Raw genomic sequence first — 17,852 nt, 5'->3', positions numbered from 1 at the left:
ATATCAAATGTTTTTGCTTGCAACTGTTGCTACGGATCTTACGGAGCTTACGAACATAACATGTTACAGAATCTATTACCATCTATTTGGAAAATGTTAAATTAACTACTAACTGTGCATCATTTTTATATACATAATAAATTATGACATTTTACAACAATAGACTGCAATTTTACAGGATACAGACTTTAATATTTATTTTTGAAACAAATCCCAAAAATATCTGGCATCATTAAAACTACTACTTCCAGTGTGCCTTGCGATCTGTGGTTGTCCAAAGGTTTGCCAGATAAAAAGAAATAATAAATGTTTAAATAAATATTTTCCAAATTATATATTTAATTCTGACTCACACACGACATTTGTGCTGAGTTTCTTGAATTTAATAATCTAATGAAAAATGTTTTTGCCCTTCATGTAACGCCAACAGGCATTTCTATAGTCAACCATACGGTTTGACGCTCCGTCTTGGTCCCTGCCCCGTGTCATTGGCGAATGACCGAAAATGTCTCATAGCAGGTTGTTTGCCAGGCTGCTCTGTAAGTATATCTCAGATTTTCAGCCGGTCCGTTTGAAATAATGGTTTGTTTGTGGACGTCGGTCTTCTTCCGCCTTATGCATTTTTAACCTATGCGTTTACGTGATGTCCTTTTCTTTTTGCTCTGTCTCTTGTGCTGTTAGCTACTGCTAGCTAGCAGTCAGGCTCTCATGTATGCATGTTGCTTTTGGCTGCCCACTCTTTGCTTTTTAAAGGCCACCGTGAACTTTGGCCCATTTCTTTACAGTGCATTGCTCGTTTCTTTTATTTAATTGTCTCTTGACTCATGCATGTATTGAAACGGCAAATGAGATTCAGTTTAATCAGTTAGGATGCGTAGATATGCATGAAAAACCTTATTTTCAAGCATTAATTTTTGTAAAAACATTATCGAGCAAATTTTCCACCTCGAGTTTACTTACTAGTCCCTAAAATTCATATGTTGTTTTGCCATACAATGCTTTAGGATGGCTTATTTGCAAGAGTTGTATCGTAGTTGTATTAAAGTTGTATTAATTGAAGCAATTCTGTATGAGCCGACTTCAGCATTTTTTATTTTAATTTACGAAGGTCACTTGTTTGAACCTTTATGAAATTTTGGACTTATTGTGAAAGTAGGAACATTCTAGCAGTTAATCGGTTTGCCTGCAGCAGGACTTTAACATTTACACAGTGGTGCAAATTTCCAGACTCCTTGACACAAAGTAATATCGACCCGAGAATGTGACGGTCATTTTACATGAACACATGTGGGTGCTGTTTGACTTTGCAACCTGCAACTATCACTGTCTTACTTACAGTCCAAAGTCTGAACATCCAGTGTGAAAGGAGCTAGTGGGCTAGTGAACCTGTAGCAGATTGAATTTTCCTCTACAGATAGGGATCAACACTGACAACACTGTTTGCACTTTAGCCCCTTTTGATATGAGCAGATTGCAAACCTTAAGAAAATGTGTTTTAGGCACTGCTGGAAATTCTGTCTGTCTGTGCTTGTTTCTCCTTAGTGCAGCAGTCAGGGGTCAGGCATTGTTATACAGCCTCCAGGAAGCATCTTTACATCAACAAGGACACCAAGGTCATTTGCCAAGGTTTCACTGGGAAGCAGGTCTGTGCTCCATATTTCTTTTACTGAGCACTCAGAGCATTTTAATCTGCTCAAAAAGGGCCAGATCGTGGTATGTAACTTCTGCTGAACAACAGTCGCTGAATTAAGTCTAGTTGTACAAGTATGAAGATCCACTATAGGATCACAAACTGTCATGGAAGTTATTTATAAAAATAAAAATTGAGATTGTTGTGTAAAACCGTAAGATTCCTGTGCAAAATACATGATATTTGAAGGACCATAATATTATTTCTCTTTGCTGGTGCCTTTTAACCTATCTAAAGGGTATCTAACCCCAGTAATAATTAACATGCTTACACAGTAAGTTAAACATTATTTCATCTTCTCATTTTTAGTTTGATTAAACATTAAATAGCATTTGTAGGCTTTTTCAGTCATTTGTGTGGATATGTGAAATTCACAGTTCTCATATCCATTGTTTCTCCTCTCTCCCACCTCCTGCTTGTTGTGGTCTTGTACTGTTTCTCGTTCCTGCCTCTTTAGGGTACATTTCACAGCCAACAGTCCCTGGACTATGGATCACGATTAGTGGGAGGGGTGTCTCCAGGCAAAGGGGGCAAAACCCACCTGGGTCTGCCAGTCTTCAACTCTGTGAAGGAGGTAAAGACGCAGTCTGGTCTAATTTCCACTGCACTCCATGACAGGGGACATGAGCCAAGAAGCTGTCACATGATCATGGCAAAGGTCACCCAGAGATGGGTCTGGTAATGCTCTGTGAATGGCTTTCAGATGAGCTCAAGTTCTCTTCAATTTGCGTTGTCCTGCATAGGTGTTTAAACAGGGTATAATATACAAACTACCTTTTAAATAATGTAACTTACTTAGTTTGTGTAATTATTGAGAATGAAATCAGTAATTTCACATTTGTCAGGTCTCAGGGTCAGATTAGTAAGGAGGCACAGAACTCAGACATTGTAAAGCAAAAAGGATTTATTATAAATAACCAAGGAAACCAAACCTGACAGAACGAAACATAAAAGAATCTGAAATGGACCTGTAGGCGTGTTTCTTGAAGACAAAAACATACAAGTGATTGTAATTGCAAAGCACAGCAAGCACAGCGCATGATGCGCACAACGAAATGTGTCCTGAATTTAACCCATCTCCCTTAGTGAGCAGTTGGCAGCCATGACTGGCGCCCGGGGAGCAGTGTAAGGAGAACGTCCACATCAATGCTGCATCCCTGTCCTGCTGCCATTGCCATCTTTTTACAGGGCCCTAATAACGGACTATTGCCCTTCTGGCAACCTACACACACAAAACAGGGCGGATCCTTCTGGGCACGTGTAGGCCCTACCCCTGCATATCTCAGCCGATGAGTCTCGAGTCTTTCCCTGCTGCCCCATAGGGAGGCGGTTTCGGCCCGCGCTGCAACCGTTTACCTTACTGCAGGGCTGCAACTTCCGGCAGGTACAACCCCTGCCACTGTACGGCCGTGCTGGCAGGGAGGTGGTCCCAGACCGCCCAGCGACCGCTTAACTTACCACAGGACTGTGCCTTCTGGGCCCGTGCAGCCCCTGCCACTGCATGGACCTGCCTCCAGCGGAGTGAGAGACATTCAGGCCCTCTTCTATTCACCTGTATTGACCATTGTATTCAAGACTAAATCTTTAGCAGCTTCTATTTGTAAATATTAATTTAAAAGGTGGTATAGTACCTCCATATTCAGTCTGCTTGCAACCGCTCTTCTTTAATGCTGTTCTCAGGCAGTACAGCAGGAAATTTTTAAATAATAGCCGTTTTCCACAAAAAGCCGTAATGCGATATTGAAGTTAATAACTTTCATTTTAGACTGACATGTTTCATTCTTCTTCAGGCTAAAGAGGGCACTGGGGCTGATGCCTCCGTGATCTATGTCCCCCCACCTTTTGCAGCGGCAGCCATTATTGAGGCCATAGATGCTGAGATACCCCTGGTGGTGTGTATCACTGAGGGCATCCCACAGCAGGATATGGTGAAGGTCAAACACCGACTACTGCGTCAGAGCACCACACGCCTCATTGGCCCCAACTGCCCTGGAGTCATTAATGTAAGAACATTCATCTTTTAATATGTCTCAAAACTTTACTCATCAGAGAACCGACAGGGATCCACAGCCACCCTTTCTCATAATTTCTCCACACCTGCACTATCGCTGTAGCTCATGATTGAATTAAGCACTGGACTACAGGCTGATGGACTGACCTATTAAACAAATGAGTCTACAGCAAATCTCTATTTGTTACTCTTCATAATTTTTTTTTCCATAAGTATTTTGTTCACTGCACCTTTTATATTGAATGAATGAATAATAATAACTTACACCATCTACATATAGCAAATATTTAGGGCAAAAGGGCATTTAGACAGAGGAAGACCACCACATTTGCTCACTTTTGTCTTTACTACAGAAACTAAAGATAAGATAACTCATTTGTAATGTCTGCATAAGCAATAGCATCTATGATTCTGGTCAGCAAGGAACCATTAAAATATTATATGATATGCCTGAGGTATAGAAAAAAAAATAAACAGTTACTAGTAATAAAATAACATTTACCTGCCCTCATGTCTACTTAACTGTACTGACACAATAATGACTTCTTTTTAAAAAGGAACAAAGCATGAACCTCTGTGCTTTTTAAAACTTTACTTGACCCTTGTGTACATAAATTAAGTGCTTTTGCTTTCATTAATCCTCTCTCTGTCAGCCAGGAGAGTGCAAGATTGGCATCATGCCTGGCCACATTCACAAGAAGGGCAGGATCGGTAAGTGTGGCACCTCTGCTGGTCTTTCCGTGTCGTAGTTCATTGACATTGTGGTGCTGATACAACATGTTGAATGTAAAGGGCAATGCAACCCAATACAAGGAACAGCACTCGCAACAGCACTCTCCAGTCGTGGTTCTTGGCCTTGTAGGTAGGATATTCCTTGAAAATAAACCGGGATTTGTGCTTTTATCCTGACATCGACCAGCTCTGCCTGTCCTCCTGATACCTTTTGAAATGAGTCCTCCTTTCTTCATCTATCAGAAGTCTTTTTACTGAGCGTTGTTCTAGGTGTGAGACTTTATCACTGTGTGTGAATCACAGCTTCATGCCAAGAGCTTTTAAACGTTGCTTGTGTGTGTCAAGTGCACTTTTGATTTCAGACAGCATAATTTTATGTGTCTCTGGCTGCAGACAAACGTCACCAAAGGGAGCTTGTAGACACGGAGCACTGACAGGGCAGAATGCAATGACCCTGATGCAGGAAACGACCTGGAGAGTGGAGTCGCTTTGGGCCTGTGTAAATGTTAAAGGTCCCCCAACATGAAAATTTCACTTTGTGAGATTGTTAAACATAAATACGAGTTCCTGTATGAAGAGTGCTTTGGCCATTCTGCTTTGCTGTGGAGAGAGCAGCACCTCAGACGGTCGTATTTGGAATTTCTCTCCTTATGTTGTCATAAGGTGACAGGTTACCTCACTTTTCTCATGCTTTTTTTCACCCAGAGAATTTACCACCCCTCCCCTAAAAAGCAACTCCACCAATCGTCATTACTGGAAAACATGCATTTACATTTACATTTACGGCATTTATCAGACGTCCTTATCCAGAGCGACTTACAATCAGTAGTTACAGGGGACAGTCCCCCTGGAGCAACTTAGGGTTAAGTGTCTTGCTCAGGGACACAATGGTAGTAAGCGGGATTTGAACCTGGGATTTGAACCTGAGTCTTCTGGTTCATTGGCGAGTGTGTTACCCACTAGGCTAATGCCACCCATTGCAGTTGCTCAGTGATTGGATGTATTTTTTTTGTTCAGTCACATGAGACTGAAGAAACAGTAGGTTCATTTTAAATTGTCTGCAAAACACAGACACAAACATTGTGGTTGTTGAATGGTGTTGATGTCATTTCCACAAATGCCGGCTTGCTTCTATATGCTGCTCTCCTTCTTGTCCCGCCCCATACCTCCTCATTAGCATTTAAAGCTACAGACACTGCTGAGGTCATCTCATTGTGGAACTGGTTTAAAGTGGCTGTAATTCTGCACCAAGGCTGAATTTCGGAAAGAGACTTCATTGGTGGCCTAGTGGTTAAGGAAGTGGCCCCGTAATCAGAAAGTTGCCAGTTCGAATTCCGATCCGCCAAAGTGCCACTGAGGTGCCACTGAGCAAAGCACCATCCCAACACACTGCTCCCCGGGCGCCTGTCATGGCTGCCCACTGTTCACTCAGGTGATGGGTTAAATGCAGAGGACAAATTTCACTGTGCTGTGCTGTGCTGCTGTGTATCACATGCGACAATCACCACAAAAGACCTGTATAAAAGCAAAAACAAATGTTAGGGGACCTGACAGCAGTTTTAAGATTTTGTATTTGTCCTCTTTCACAGTCTTTAGGCGTTCATCTTTACCTCAGGCTGAAAGGTTGATTTCCAGGTTTTTTTGAAGAATGTGTAATATGTGAACAGGTCACAATTTTGCTATTGCAATAACGATTAGCTTTAAAAAAAATAGTTTTGTCACCTTTAAACAGTCATATGACAGCATTGTAATAAAACATATCAGCAGTTGCGGACAACAGTAAAACCATTTACACACATATTCCTAGATTCAGCATCAAATGTAACAAGTTTCATGAATATAATTTATTTACAAATAAATGTAACACCATTCACAAATGCATTTCTCGACTCACAAATGTCAGTGCAGGTGACCATATATGTACAAAATGTTCATTTTTGTATTTGTGTAAATGTATTTGTGAATACTCTTACATTTATTTGTGGATTTTTTTTTATTTTTTTTTTTTTATATATAACTTCCCTGATGGCGCTTGAGTCACAAATGTGTTGATAGCCAATCACGTGTATTCAGGTCTATATGTGCAGGGTGAGCAGATAAAAATGTGACCAGACACAAGTTAACAGTTGATGGCAGCTGATTGGTCTATTTATGAAATCGACTCCCAATTCAGACATGAAGCTCTGGATAATAATTGAATAAAACAGAACAAAACAATTGTTTGTGTCCAGTTTTTATTAACTGGGAATCGAGACACGGTCTAAAATGCAGAAGCGGTCAGGAAGCTGCGACTTATCAAACTGCGCCACAGACTCGCCGTAAATGACTCGAGCAAATTTGTTACTACCTTTAAGAAAGACATCTTTGTGTTTTTCCTATGCAGGCATTGTCTCCAGGTCAGGAACTCTCACATATGAAGCTGTCCATCAGACTACCCAGGTTGGACTGGGACAGTCTCTATGTATTGGTACGGATTTATTTCGAATTAATTTGCAGCTGTCTTACAGGTTGATCTGAGTCACTTTTTCCATTTGTGTCTCATGCCTTTCTTCTGTTGTCAGGAATTGGAGGAGATCCATTCAATGGCACTAATTTTATAGATTGCCTGGAGGTGTTCCTGAAAGACCCCAAAACAGAAGGCATCATTCTTATCGGGGAGATCGGAGGCAATGCTGAGGAGAACGCAGCTGACTACCTGAAAGAGCACAACACCGTAAGTCATTTTTGTCCCCTATTTGATGACCCTGAACTTGCCCTGTGTATCATTTTGTACCAGTGTTATGGCATGTTCTTATATCACAGTTGAATAGCAATGGGAATATTCATACATGACCACCATGATATATACTGGGGCTTGTGTCTGGCAAGCTTCTCCAAATGCCGATTAAAACTACCTGCCTAATATTGGGAATGTACCTCTATGCTGCTAAAATAGTATTACCTCGTTGAGACACAGACTCCAAAAGACCTCTGAATGTTGATTCTGGTTTACCCGAGTTTTGAGGTTGGTTCTCAGGTCATCAAACTTGTTGATCTTTTTGACTGTTTTTGCAGTGCAGCTGGGTGCATTATCCTGAAAGATGCCACTTCCATGAAGGACATCTTTCATGAAGTGGTGAATGTGATCTGCAACATCCCACTGATTTCCCATTAGGGCTGTGCAATATGGACAAAATAATCATTGCGATTGCTCTCTTAAAGGTTTTTTGCAAGAAATGAGTTTGAGATGGCAGCTGGTATCTGTGTTTGAATTAGTCTTCGGAAGCCGTCTTTACTGACTATGTGCACAGGCATCATATCTTTGCATATATGATTGCGTCGGTAATTTCTTTGTGCTGTTTTGATCCGTTCTCAAAAGACACGGTGCTTGAACAATGGATACTTGTTCAGTCTGTTTGGGCTGTCTTTGTGTGCTTTTGTTTCGATGGACTTTGTTGACATGCATTGATATTAACATATATGATTTTAACATATTAAAATCATGCGCACAAGAACGTATTCTGAATAAAAATCTAAATAATTGGATAAAATCGCAGCCTTAAGAGGTTTAGAAATCGCATGTGCTTAAATTGCATTTTTTTTGTGATTAATTGCACAGCACTATTTCCCCTAGTACATCTTGTTGCTGTCAGTTGCGACGCTTGTCTCTGCAATATTGGGAAGCTGATAATGAATTTGATTTGCTCTATGTAGCCCTAATGCATGCAAATCACTGCACTCCTCTCGGTTGCCTCAGCCTCAGCAGAAACTCTTGCTTAATAATCAAGGATTTTTCATATATTTCTCTCTGATTGAACACCGTATGCATGCTTGAGTGCTCATTTTAGCAGGTTGGCATCAAGTCTGTCCTCTCTCATGATCAAACCAAAGTGGAAGGTCTTTCTGAGCAGATGGAGTCCTCTCAAACGTCTTTGAGTGTCTTAGTAGTATCTTCAGGTCTTTTGGAGCTACGAACGTGGAACTACGTACAGAACTCAAAGTTTGAGTTCTGAGAGATTACCAAATTTACTTACACAAATCTTTAATCAACATTTTGTACATAATTCCACCTTTTTGAGCCATATATGCAGAAGCAACTGGTGGCTTGTTTTATGTTCTAATCCTGTCCTTTATTTGAGGTGACTGAGTTCCGTCAGCAATTTACAGATGACACCTCGCAATAAGATAATGAAACTGTTCTCGCTGGCCAGTTTCTAGATGGCCTTTTGTGCAGAAATATGTAGTAGTGGGATCAATGACAGGTCATGCTACATTACACGTATGGAATTCAGTGGAAAAAAGATTTATCTGCTGTCATAGATTTCCTGTGCACTCTTCTGTTGAACATGACTGAACTGTCTCATCCATTGATTGGCCATTTAATTTTCTTTAGTGTTTGATAAAGATTATAATGTTCTTTGATGTAATAACCAAAGTGTTAAATCAATGAATCCACAGATACTAAAGGTGCAGGCAGCGCTCATTACAGTGTAACACACTGATTTTCATTTAACAATTAGAATGATGACTTTTTTTCCTATGTAGTTAGCAAGTTATAGTGAATGAAAGAATTGTTGGTTTTGGGGATATTTTTTGTGGCCCTGTATGGGCAGTGTTTATGTCTGGCCCATCCAAATCCTTGAATTAAAGTGCTGGTCCTATATGCATGCTCCAAAGAGAGCAGAGATTACGTGCAAAAGTAGTAACCATGTTGCATGCTCGGGGCTTATCCTTTTTTTTCTGAGTAGAATAGTTGATTGATCCTTTTGCATTTACAGCATTTTCAACCAGAGTGACTGCCAATCGGAAGATACAGGGACAACTCGGGGTTAAGAGTCTTGTTCGGGGACACACTGGTAATAAGCGGCGCTTGAACCTGTCTTTTCTGGTTTCTAGGCGAGTTCCTTACCCACTAGGTTATTACCCGCCTGCTATTGATTGATTTGATTAATTTACTTAGTCTACAGCACATTTGACCCCTGGTAGAGTCACCCCATCTCTCTGTAAAAGGAGGAATGGAAGAAGCATTCTGACTACAGCGCGCCTACGGCATTATAATGAGGCGGCTGGACGAGCACCTAAACCACCATTACAAAAAAAATGCCACAGGTTTCCTCTAATCCCCTGCTGTGGTTAAAAGGTTCTGCCGTCATGGCTTCTGAGGTGCTCCCCGCTCTTGCTGCTGTAAGCCCTTGTAATTCATTTCGCTTAAGTCTTCAGGAACGTTGTTGAGCACAGTGAGTTTTGGAGAAGATGCTAATGCTCACGAGGGAGGAAAAAAAAAAAACTTCTAAACTCAATTATTACTGCACAGGTCTGTGACCGGGACCGGTAATTGTCTTTCAGGTTGGTATGTTCATTTTATAAGATGAACACTCTGCCAGAAGCCTCCGCCTAGTGTGAACACCCTGTTGTCCTATACCCCGGTGGGTGAAGCGTGTGGGCAGCCCAGCTTACACGGGTGTCATAATTAAAGTTGTACTGCTCCGCTGGTAATAATAAGAACAAAGGATGGAATTATAATGCTAATTGAACTCCTTTTTTGTGCCGAGAACCTCTGAGGGGGATCTGAATTAATTGCCTAATTATGCTCCAACCTGTTTAGGTAGATTTAAAAGTTGCTTTGCATTTGGGATGTGCATTTATCAAAGTGTGAATTAGTGGGGATATGGTGCCAACACATTGTGGCTCCCAGTGCTCAGGCTCAAAGGAAAGCTTGAAGCTCTGGGACGAATTACCCGCGGAAATGCTAAATGAAAATGATAGAAAAAATGTTCATGGAGTTGCTGGCACTGCGACAGATCATCATTATGCATATGGTGCTTTGGTTGAAGTGGGGGGGGGTTAGGCGATGGGAAATGATCCGCTTCATATCAGAGCCGGTTTGTTTCAACTGGGAGAAGTTCAATGCTGGAACTAGCGCTGCCATGTCTGAGACACCTTGATAATCTACTGTGCTTATAACCGCTAGGTCAGATGCCACAAGTCCAGAATACGTTCAGCAAGATGTCCGAATGAGCATAATCTAACAGGACACTGGTGGTGGTCTTATCGAAAATGAGTCTGCCGGGCCCTCTACCTCCGACAGAGCTTGGCTCAAACCCCCGCAGCGCAGTTATGATGTTATTCCTGAGGATGAAATATTAGCCGTCCTGTTGAGCACATCTCCACCGTTGAACACTCCCATCCATCAGTTTTGCAGGGACAGGCAGGCAGCTAATCACCACAGACGTGACTAATTGCCTCTACACCAACGAGATCTTATTAAATGACTGGCCTGAGCCGCTATCAGCCCATGCCCACGCTCGCAATTAAATGCACTGATTGGCCGGGGACAGGAAAAACATCAATAAAATAACTCAAACATGCTGGGTCTCATTACCACACTGTCTGCCATTTATTGAAACACGAGTCGGCAAATTGGGTCTTTTTGCGGCATCTTCTCTCCACTCACGTACGACGGCAATATTAAGGAGACTCTGAGTGCTCGCCACATGATTAGTATGCTCGCCTTGACCTGCTCACTGTACTCGTGTAACTGCACGCCCCTTATCGCCCACTATAGGGAGCTAAGGCCAAACCGGTGGTGTCATTCATTGCCGGGCTCACCGCGCCACCCGGCAGGAGGATGGGACATGCTGGGGCAATCATCGCCGGAGGAAAGGGCGGAGCCAAAGAGAAGATTGCGGCACTGCAGTCGGCTGGAGTTGTGGTCAGCATGTCCCCTGCCCAGTTGGGTAGCACCATATACAAGGTGGGAGTCTTTCTGCAGGGCAAGCCTCACCTTCTATCCTGTTTTACAATTTAATCACAGAGAAGTGGTGAGGACTTTTGTTATAACACATTCTGTCATTTGAGTATTGTTTGTGACAAATTTTTCTTATATTTTGTAGTCACACATTCTCTGTAATGAGAAAAAACCCGAGTACCATAATTGTTACGGTAGTTAAAATGTTTTAACAGTTTCCTTTCATAATATTATCCAAATGAAATATTTTGTCGTCATGTATCGGAAATTAGTAAAAGGATAATAAATAAAATTAAATGCATAATGTGTTATAGCGATACTGCAAACACATTTCGAAAATGCCTCGTCCGTAAAAACTAGCCCTCAGGAACATGACTTACCACCTCTGTTAAACATAGGAGGCAACCAAGGCACGAATTAAACTTTTAATAAGCAATAAAATAGACCAGGGCAAACGAATTGGACACGGGGTGGGGAGCCTATGCCTGCTGACGGTGGTGAGTTAAAGCGCCGTTTCTTTTTTCTATTCATCACAGCCAGCAGATTTAACAAGATGTATAAAAAGCGAAGGAGTATATTGCACCCATACATCATTGCACTCCTTCATTACTGGCAACCGCTATTCTTTGAATCAGCACAGCGGTGTGTTATATCAAATATTAATATACTGTTAATTGATTCATTTTGTCTATGTCTATTTCACTATTTAAGTTGGAGCATGGCAGATCGTCCATAGCAGTGTGATTGGACGGACAGGAATGTGGACTTCTACATTGTAGATTAAACAATATCTGATTGGTTTAAACTATTTTAAAACTAAATTTCTTGCGAAATTATTTGTAGTGATGCTACTTGCTGTGATAACCTAATTGTTCCTCCATCCAAAAATGGTTTTCATAAATGGAAGTCATGAGCCATGCTCATAACAGTGGGATTAACTGAATAAGACAGTTTTTTCAGTTTGAGCTTCCTTTCTGGTGCAAGCCTCATCCGGCGGTATACTGTTGGAAATATTGATTGCCATAAAACACCTGGTCTGTACCTCCATCCCCATTTTTTGACTTTGAAATAAAATAATCTAAATATGAAGATACTAGAAGGCACTGATCTTCCAGTGGGCTTGCATGGTGTTTTTTCGCCAGTAGGTGGCGCTCAAGAACCTTTGTTTTTTGCAAGCACTCTGCAGGCAAGTAATAGTTTGATCACCCAACCTGAGCAAGCAGATTTGCATAAACGAATATTCTCTGGAAATACAAAACTAAGCTGTATTCAGATGGGAGGGGAAATGTGTGTTTTTTTTTTCTTCAATTCCAGTGCTCTTAGTCTTTCTGAATCGACTTTGTAAATAGCCAGGTCCCATGTAATGTTGTAGTGCAGTCCTAATGTGCCTTTACTTGTATATATTATGCAAAGCATTCCTGCTGATTTGACTCAAATTTATGCACATTCTGGTTTCAATTCTCATGTTTCCCTCATTAGACTTAAAACGAACTCACTTGTTTTTAAATTTACTAGGAATAACAGGATGTAGGAATAACACGGGCTTTACCAGACCTTACTGAATGCTGCCGGTGTAAAGGGCTGTAAAGTAATAGCTGTATTTGTAATGCATTCATGTCTCGTCACACACTTTAATGCACACGTTTATACTGAACGGGGCCCAGGCAGAGATTTTTTTTAAAAGCTGCATCCCTCTACAGCACTACGATTTCATTTCCTTTTGCAAATTGTGTATGTCCCACAGGAGTTTGAGAAGAGGAAGATGCTATAAGAGGAGAACAGATGTCTGAGAGATGAGCCTCTGAAGTAGAAGACCACTGCAGTTCTGAGGACACCACAGCCCTGCACAGATACCAAGCTTCCTTCAGCTTCGCCGCTGTCTGCACATTCAGTGTTTTAAATGTTCTCAGTTCATACCTGTCTTGTAACTATACAATGGAGAAAAAAATAAATCTATTCCCATGCCTAAATGGTCGTCTTATTACGAAACATGCAGTTAAAATTGCAAACAATTTATTTTATTTACATTTTTGTGATATGTTATTTCTTGTCTTCTCATTTCACTTGCACTTTAGAAATGTCTAGAAACGTTCTGTATTCTACTGTCATGAGGAGGAGCGATTTCTGAAATATAAATGATATGAGTTGAGCTCCCTTTGTAAGGTTTTTCAACATGCACAATGCGTTGCATCCTCAGAAGACAAATTCCATGGCAGCCCACACAGACGAGCGCCGCGGGAAAAAAAAAAAAAAAATTGCACCGCTTTCTGTATAGATGTAAGCGTGCCTCACTGCACACGACAGAGCTGTGTATGGTAACATCAAGGTCTTCTGCTGTGTTAATGTTCAGCCATAAATGTATGACCACAGACAGGTGAAGTGAATAACTAATTCAGATGAAACTTACTTTGTGTGGCAATTTTCTGGGGTTGTGCAGTTCTGCAACACCTGTTCATGTGGGCCTATTTTTATTGGTGTGATACATTATCAGTTCAGAAATAAACAGTCAATAATCTAGCATGGCCATGTTGTAGTCATGACCTTAATCTAACACAAATTTTGAAGAGAGTAGCAGTACATTTCAGGAAACCTTCCACGTCATAGAATTTGGCGTTTCTGTATGAAAGATTGGCCTCAATTTCAGAACAGTTTTAATTAAATTTTGATCACCAGATATTGAAAGCAAAATTCTGTGCACTTTTGCCATTCATCGAGAACTGGATGAAATCCTAAACACAGGGAGAGCATTTACACCACACACACAAAGTTAGAGCTGAGATTTGAACTCCCAGCCTTGAAGGTCAAAGCCGGCTGCACGTCTGTCTACATCTACTACTTTGAGAAAGAGGAGATCCTTAACCTCTCAGTCAGGCACCACTATAGAGTGTATACTGATCAGACACACAACAACAACAACTTTTATTTCTTATATAGCCCATAATCACATAGAGTATGTCTCAATGGCCTTTGACAGTCCCTACAGTTGACACCCCGACACCTGATCCTTCTGCACACAAGGGAAAAACTCCACACAAAAAAAACCTAGGAGAGAGGTACGCACTTCCAGAATAGAGCGAGCCTGCGATCGGTGTCAGTGCAGGGAAAGTCCCTCAGTTGTAGCGGTGGAAAATTCCACACACACTTTACACAGATTAGCCATAACATTAATACCACCACAATATTGCAGCTAAATCCATCCATGGTTCATGCAGCCAAAACAGCATTAACACCCTGAGCCACGTAGGCGATTTATCAGCCATCTGATGATGTTTCTTTCATCCATCCTGGTTGCTGTTGTCCCTTGGTTGTGTTGCCTCTGGCATTTCAGTCAGACTGTTGAAAGTGCAATGACCTGATGAGGTCTGGTTGTACCGCACCCTGCACAAAGCTTAGTTTATTAATAACTGTTAATTCTGTGTTAGACTCAAAAGGCCACAGGTGCCCAGCCGGAGCGAGTGGCAGGCCGAAGGAAATCTGCTATCAAAAATTCATAAAATTTGGGCCACTGTTACAGATGGATGCGCCCTCTTAAAATGCACTTTCCCAGGCCACTGATTAAACTGGGTAATGGAGGGTAAAATGCCCTCCTCTGCCGGACATCTCCCCGATATTCCTATCTCCCCGAGCGTGGTAGCTGGCCAGCAGAGATTACTCTGTAGACGCACGCAGCTAGCAATTGCTTTCTAATCTGCATTACAGAATTACCATAATAAAGATTGCCGGTGGAATTTGGTGCTTTCATTTGTTTGGGGACTCTGAGCTCCATTCTCCCCCCCGTGCCCCCAAAAACATTACAGTGGCCAGATGCAGTTGTGCTCCTCATTATCGCTGCACTATCTAACACAGCCTCATCCTCATCTTCATCCTCACTCTCAGCAGCCAGGAGAAGGGAAGCCATGTGGAAGCTCATAACACTTCGTGCCACCACTTGGTGCTCATGCTGCAAACATTTATTCAGTGGCTTTCGCTTTAGTGATACAAATGCATTCAAATGAATACACATGCACACATGGGGGAAATGGGAACGTAGATTCCCCACATCCACGGTTAATCCATCTGACTGTTAATTGGCTGTCAATCAAAGAGGCTCCAAAGAGGTCCGTACATATATTCGGCAGTGCTATGCATTCCTTTTTTTTTATTCACAGCCTTGTTAAGGTGACTTACGCAAGTGTCAGTGATAAATGGATTAGTTCAGCTACATTCGAAGCTGAATAAAAAGAATTGAATTGATTTTAAATTGGTTTAATACAATTTGTCAGAACAAAAATGCCTTCATTGATGTGATTCATCTATAATTATTATTTGATCAGGTATTGCCTGACAGCCTAAAACGATACTCTTGGCATGAGAGTTGCTTATATTTGCTATCATTAAAGTATAGAATTGTTGTTTATGCATATTTTATCAAGTTCTTTCATACTTTTCACATTTGCCACCCTGAATAATCACCATAGGATGATTGCTGTACATCCTAAACAAGATAGTAAACACTTTTTAAAAAATAAAAATCTTTTTACTAAATGATCACTGTCCATGAGATTCACAACCCCAAACAAGTAACCATGGCATTCAGTGTGAGTTTTACAGTTTTATCTGTATTAATTGTCAGCATCACTTCATGCTTTTCAGAATTTCCATTGTTCAATTTGTGAAAAGAATATTGCGTCTCCCAAGGTTATACTAAAACTGTGGCAGCTTGTACAGAACAATGTGTTTTATTAAAGAAAGGTGAGTCTTGAAGTTGCTGTGTCTCCTTGGTAACAGGGCCATGAAATCCTTGCTGGTGAATTAGCCTTATCAAGCCGCAGGGCCACCTTTACACAGTCATGGACAGCTAAACGCTTGCATTCAATGCACAGATCCTTTACATTTTGGGTATTAAAAAGACATTATGGCATAGTATTTAGCTGCCCCAATGTAGTATAATAAAAAAAATCTGTATGCCATATTTCATTTTAGTTTTCTTCACTGACATACAAGTAGCAATCTGTCACACAAACTGAAGACGCAACGCGTGTGTGTGTGTATAATTCAGTTCAAGTGATACCATGGTGACTGGTACTGCATCATGATACCCTATGTAAGCATCACCAGTAATGTGTACCAGCAGTAATTGCGCCGATTAGAGAACGCTTGTGAAAGACACAGCGTTTCATAATTAGCATCTGCCGGTGTTTAGAATGATTGGTCTGTTCAGCAGCAGTGCAAGAAATCAATGCGCATTGATTTATTGATGACATGGTTCTGCTTAAGGATGTAATGTGCGGTGGTGATTGGCACCATGACGTTATGCTCCATAGAGAGAGCAAGATAAATAGACAGATGGGCGGGTAGGGTCAGTGGTGGCCTAGCAGGTAAGGAATCCTGAACCACTGATGTGATGCATCCTGCTGCTGTACCACTCACTCACACACACACTCGCACCCCATAATCTGCACTCACGGACTGAGCACCTCATTTGAAGCCACACCCACTTCAATGTACTGCGCCTGGGCACCTCCTAATCACCCCTCTTTCCCTGCATCCTCTAGCGGTTGTCTGAACTTCCTGACAGGTTATGTTTTTCTGTTTGCTTGTTGGATTTGTTCTGTTAATGAAGTCTGTGTCTTTGACAAGCTGCACAGGGGTTCAAACCTTCACTACTTCCCCTCAGCATGACAACTGAGGTCCCCTTGAGCAAAGTACCATCCCCACACACAGCTCCCTGGGAGCCTTTCATGGCTGCCCACTGCTCAGAAAATGCAAAGAACACATTTAGTTGTGTGCACTCTGCGCTGGGATTGCTGTGTATCACAAAAATCAATCACTTTCACAACACTTTAAATCAATCTTTATTTGTATAGAACTTTGCACAAAGTGCCTAATATAAATTAGGTATCATGCTCCAATGTCCCAGAAAGCAAGCCAAATGCAACACTGGAAAAAAAGAAATGTCGGAGAAGGGGAGCCCATTCTTCTCTGGTGAACACTGGGTGACCCTGCTGTCAAGTTCACTTTTTGAGTCAGAGTATAGTCTATTTATCTGTCATGGTCGTAAATTCCCATAGTAATGTGTAGTTAGGGCTATATTGTGGTAAATCCATTTGGGAATTTCCAAATGCGATCCATCTTTTATAAGCCTGATTGTACAGAAAAAAACCCAGTATAAATATTGAAACTGTGTCTGCAAGTGCAGCCTTCGCCATCATATGGATAACTAATCTACAAATAATAATGGGACTCCACCAGAGGTGGTGACAAATGCATATCTAGTAACAATAAGGATCCTACAATCAAACCAATAGAGGGATGAAGGAATCGATTTCTAATGAATGGGGAAGAGTAACATGTTTGTCGAGGCAGAAGTGTCCACTTAATACAATTCAGCTTGAGGGAATGAAGAAAGAAAAATACTTTTCCAGACTTTTCCAAGTATTTCTGGAGGGATACATAATCATAGGGTGAAATGACCACGAGTATAGTGTGATTATTAAGCAAGGTTGCACCACAGCTACAATTATTTCTCCAACTGTTGTCATTTCCTGCTACATTACAATATTTGACAAAACCCATATATCCATACACTCTGCATTTTATTGTTTTCACTTTATCTACACTGTGTGTGGGGACCTTGCCTCAGTGACACCTTGCCGGATAAAGAGTTCGAACCCACAACTTTCTGATTATGGGTCTGATTATGAGTTTCCTTA

At 41.3% G+C, this 17,852-nt stretch overlaps 1 protein-coding gene across 1 annotated transcript; it reads left to right on the top strand.

The window, feature by feature from the left end:
* Positions 1-416: 416 nt before the first annotated feature.
* Positions 417-13,130, top strand: suclg1 (succinate-CoA ligase GDP/ADP-forming subunit alph). The gene is made up of 9 exons (XM_028978260.1): positions 417-539; positions 1,543-1,643; positions 2,148-2,264; positions 3,481-3,693; positions 4,355-4,412; positions 6,817-6,900; positions 6,995-7,146; positions 10,978-11,166; positions 12,905-13,130. The coding sequence occupies exons 1-9, from the start codon at positions 506-508 to the stop codon at positions 12,929-12,931; spliced, it is 975 nt and encodes a 324-aa protein (XP_028834093.1). The 5' UTR covers positions 417-505; the 3' UTR covers positions 12,932-13,130.
* Positions 13,131-17,852: the final 4,722 nt, after the last annotated feature.

This window comes from Denticeps clupeoides, chromosome 4 (genome assembly GCF_900700375.1).
Source record: "Denticeps clupeoides chromosome 4, fDenClu1.1, whole genome shotgun sequence".
Lineage (NCBI taxonomy): Eukaryota > Metazoa > Chordata > Actinopteri > Clupeiformes > Denticipitidae > Denticeps > Denticeps clupeoides.
This window is presented reverse-complemented; position numbering and strand designations above follow the sequence as displayed.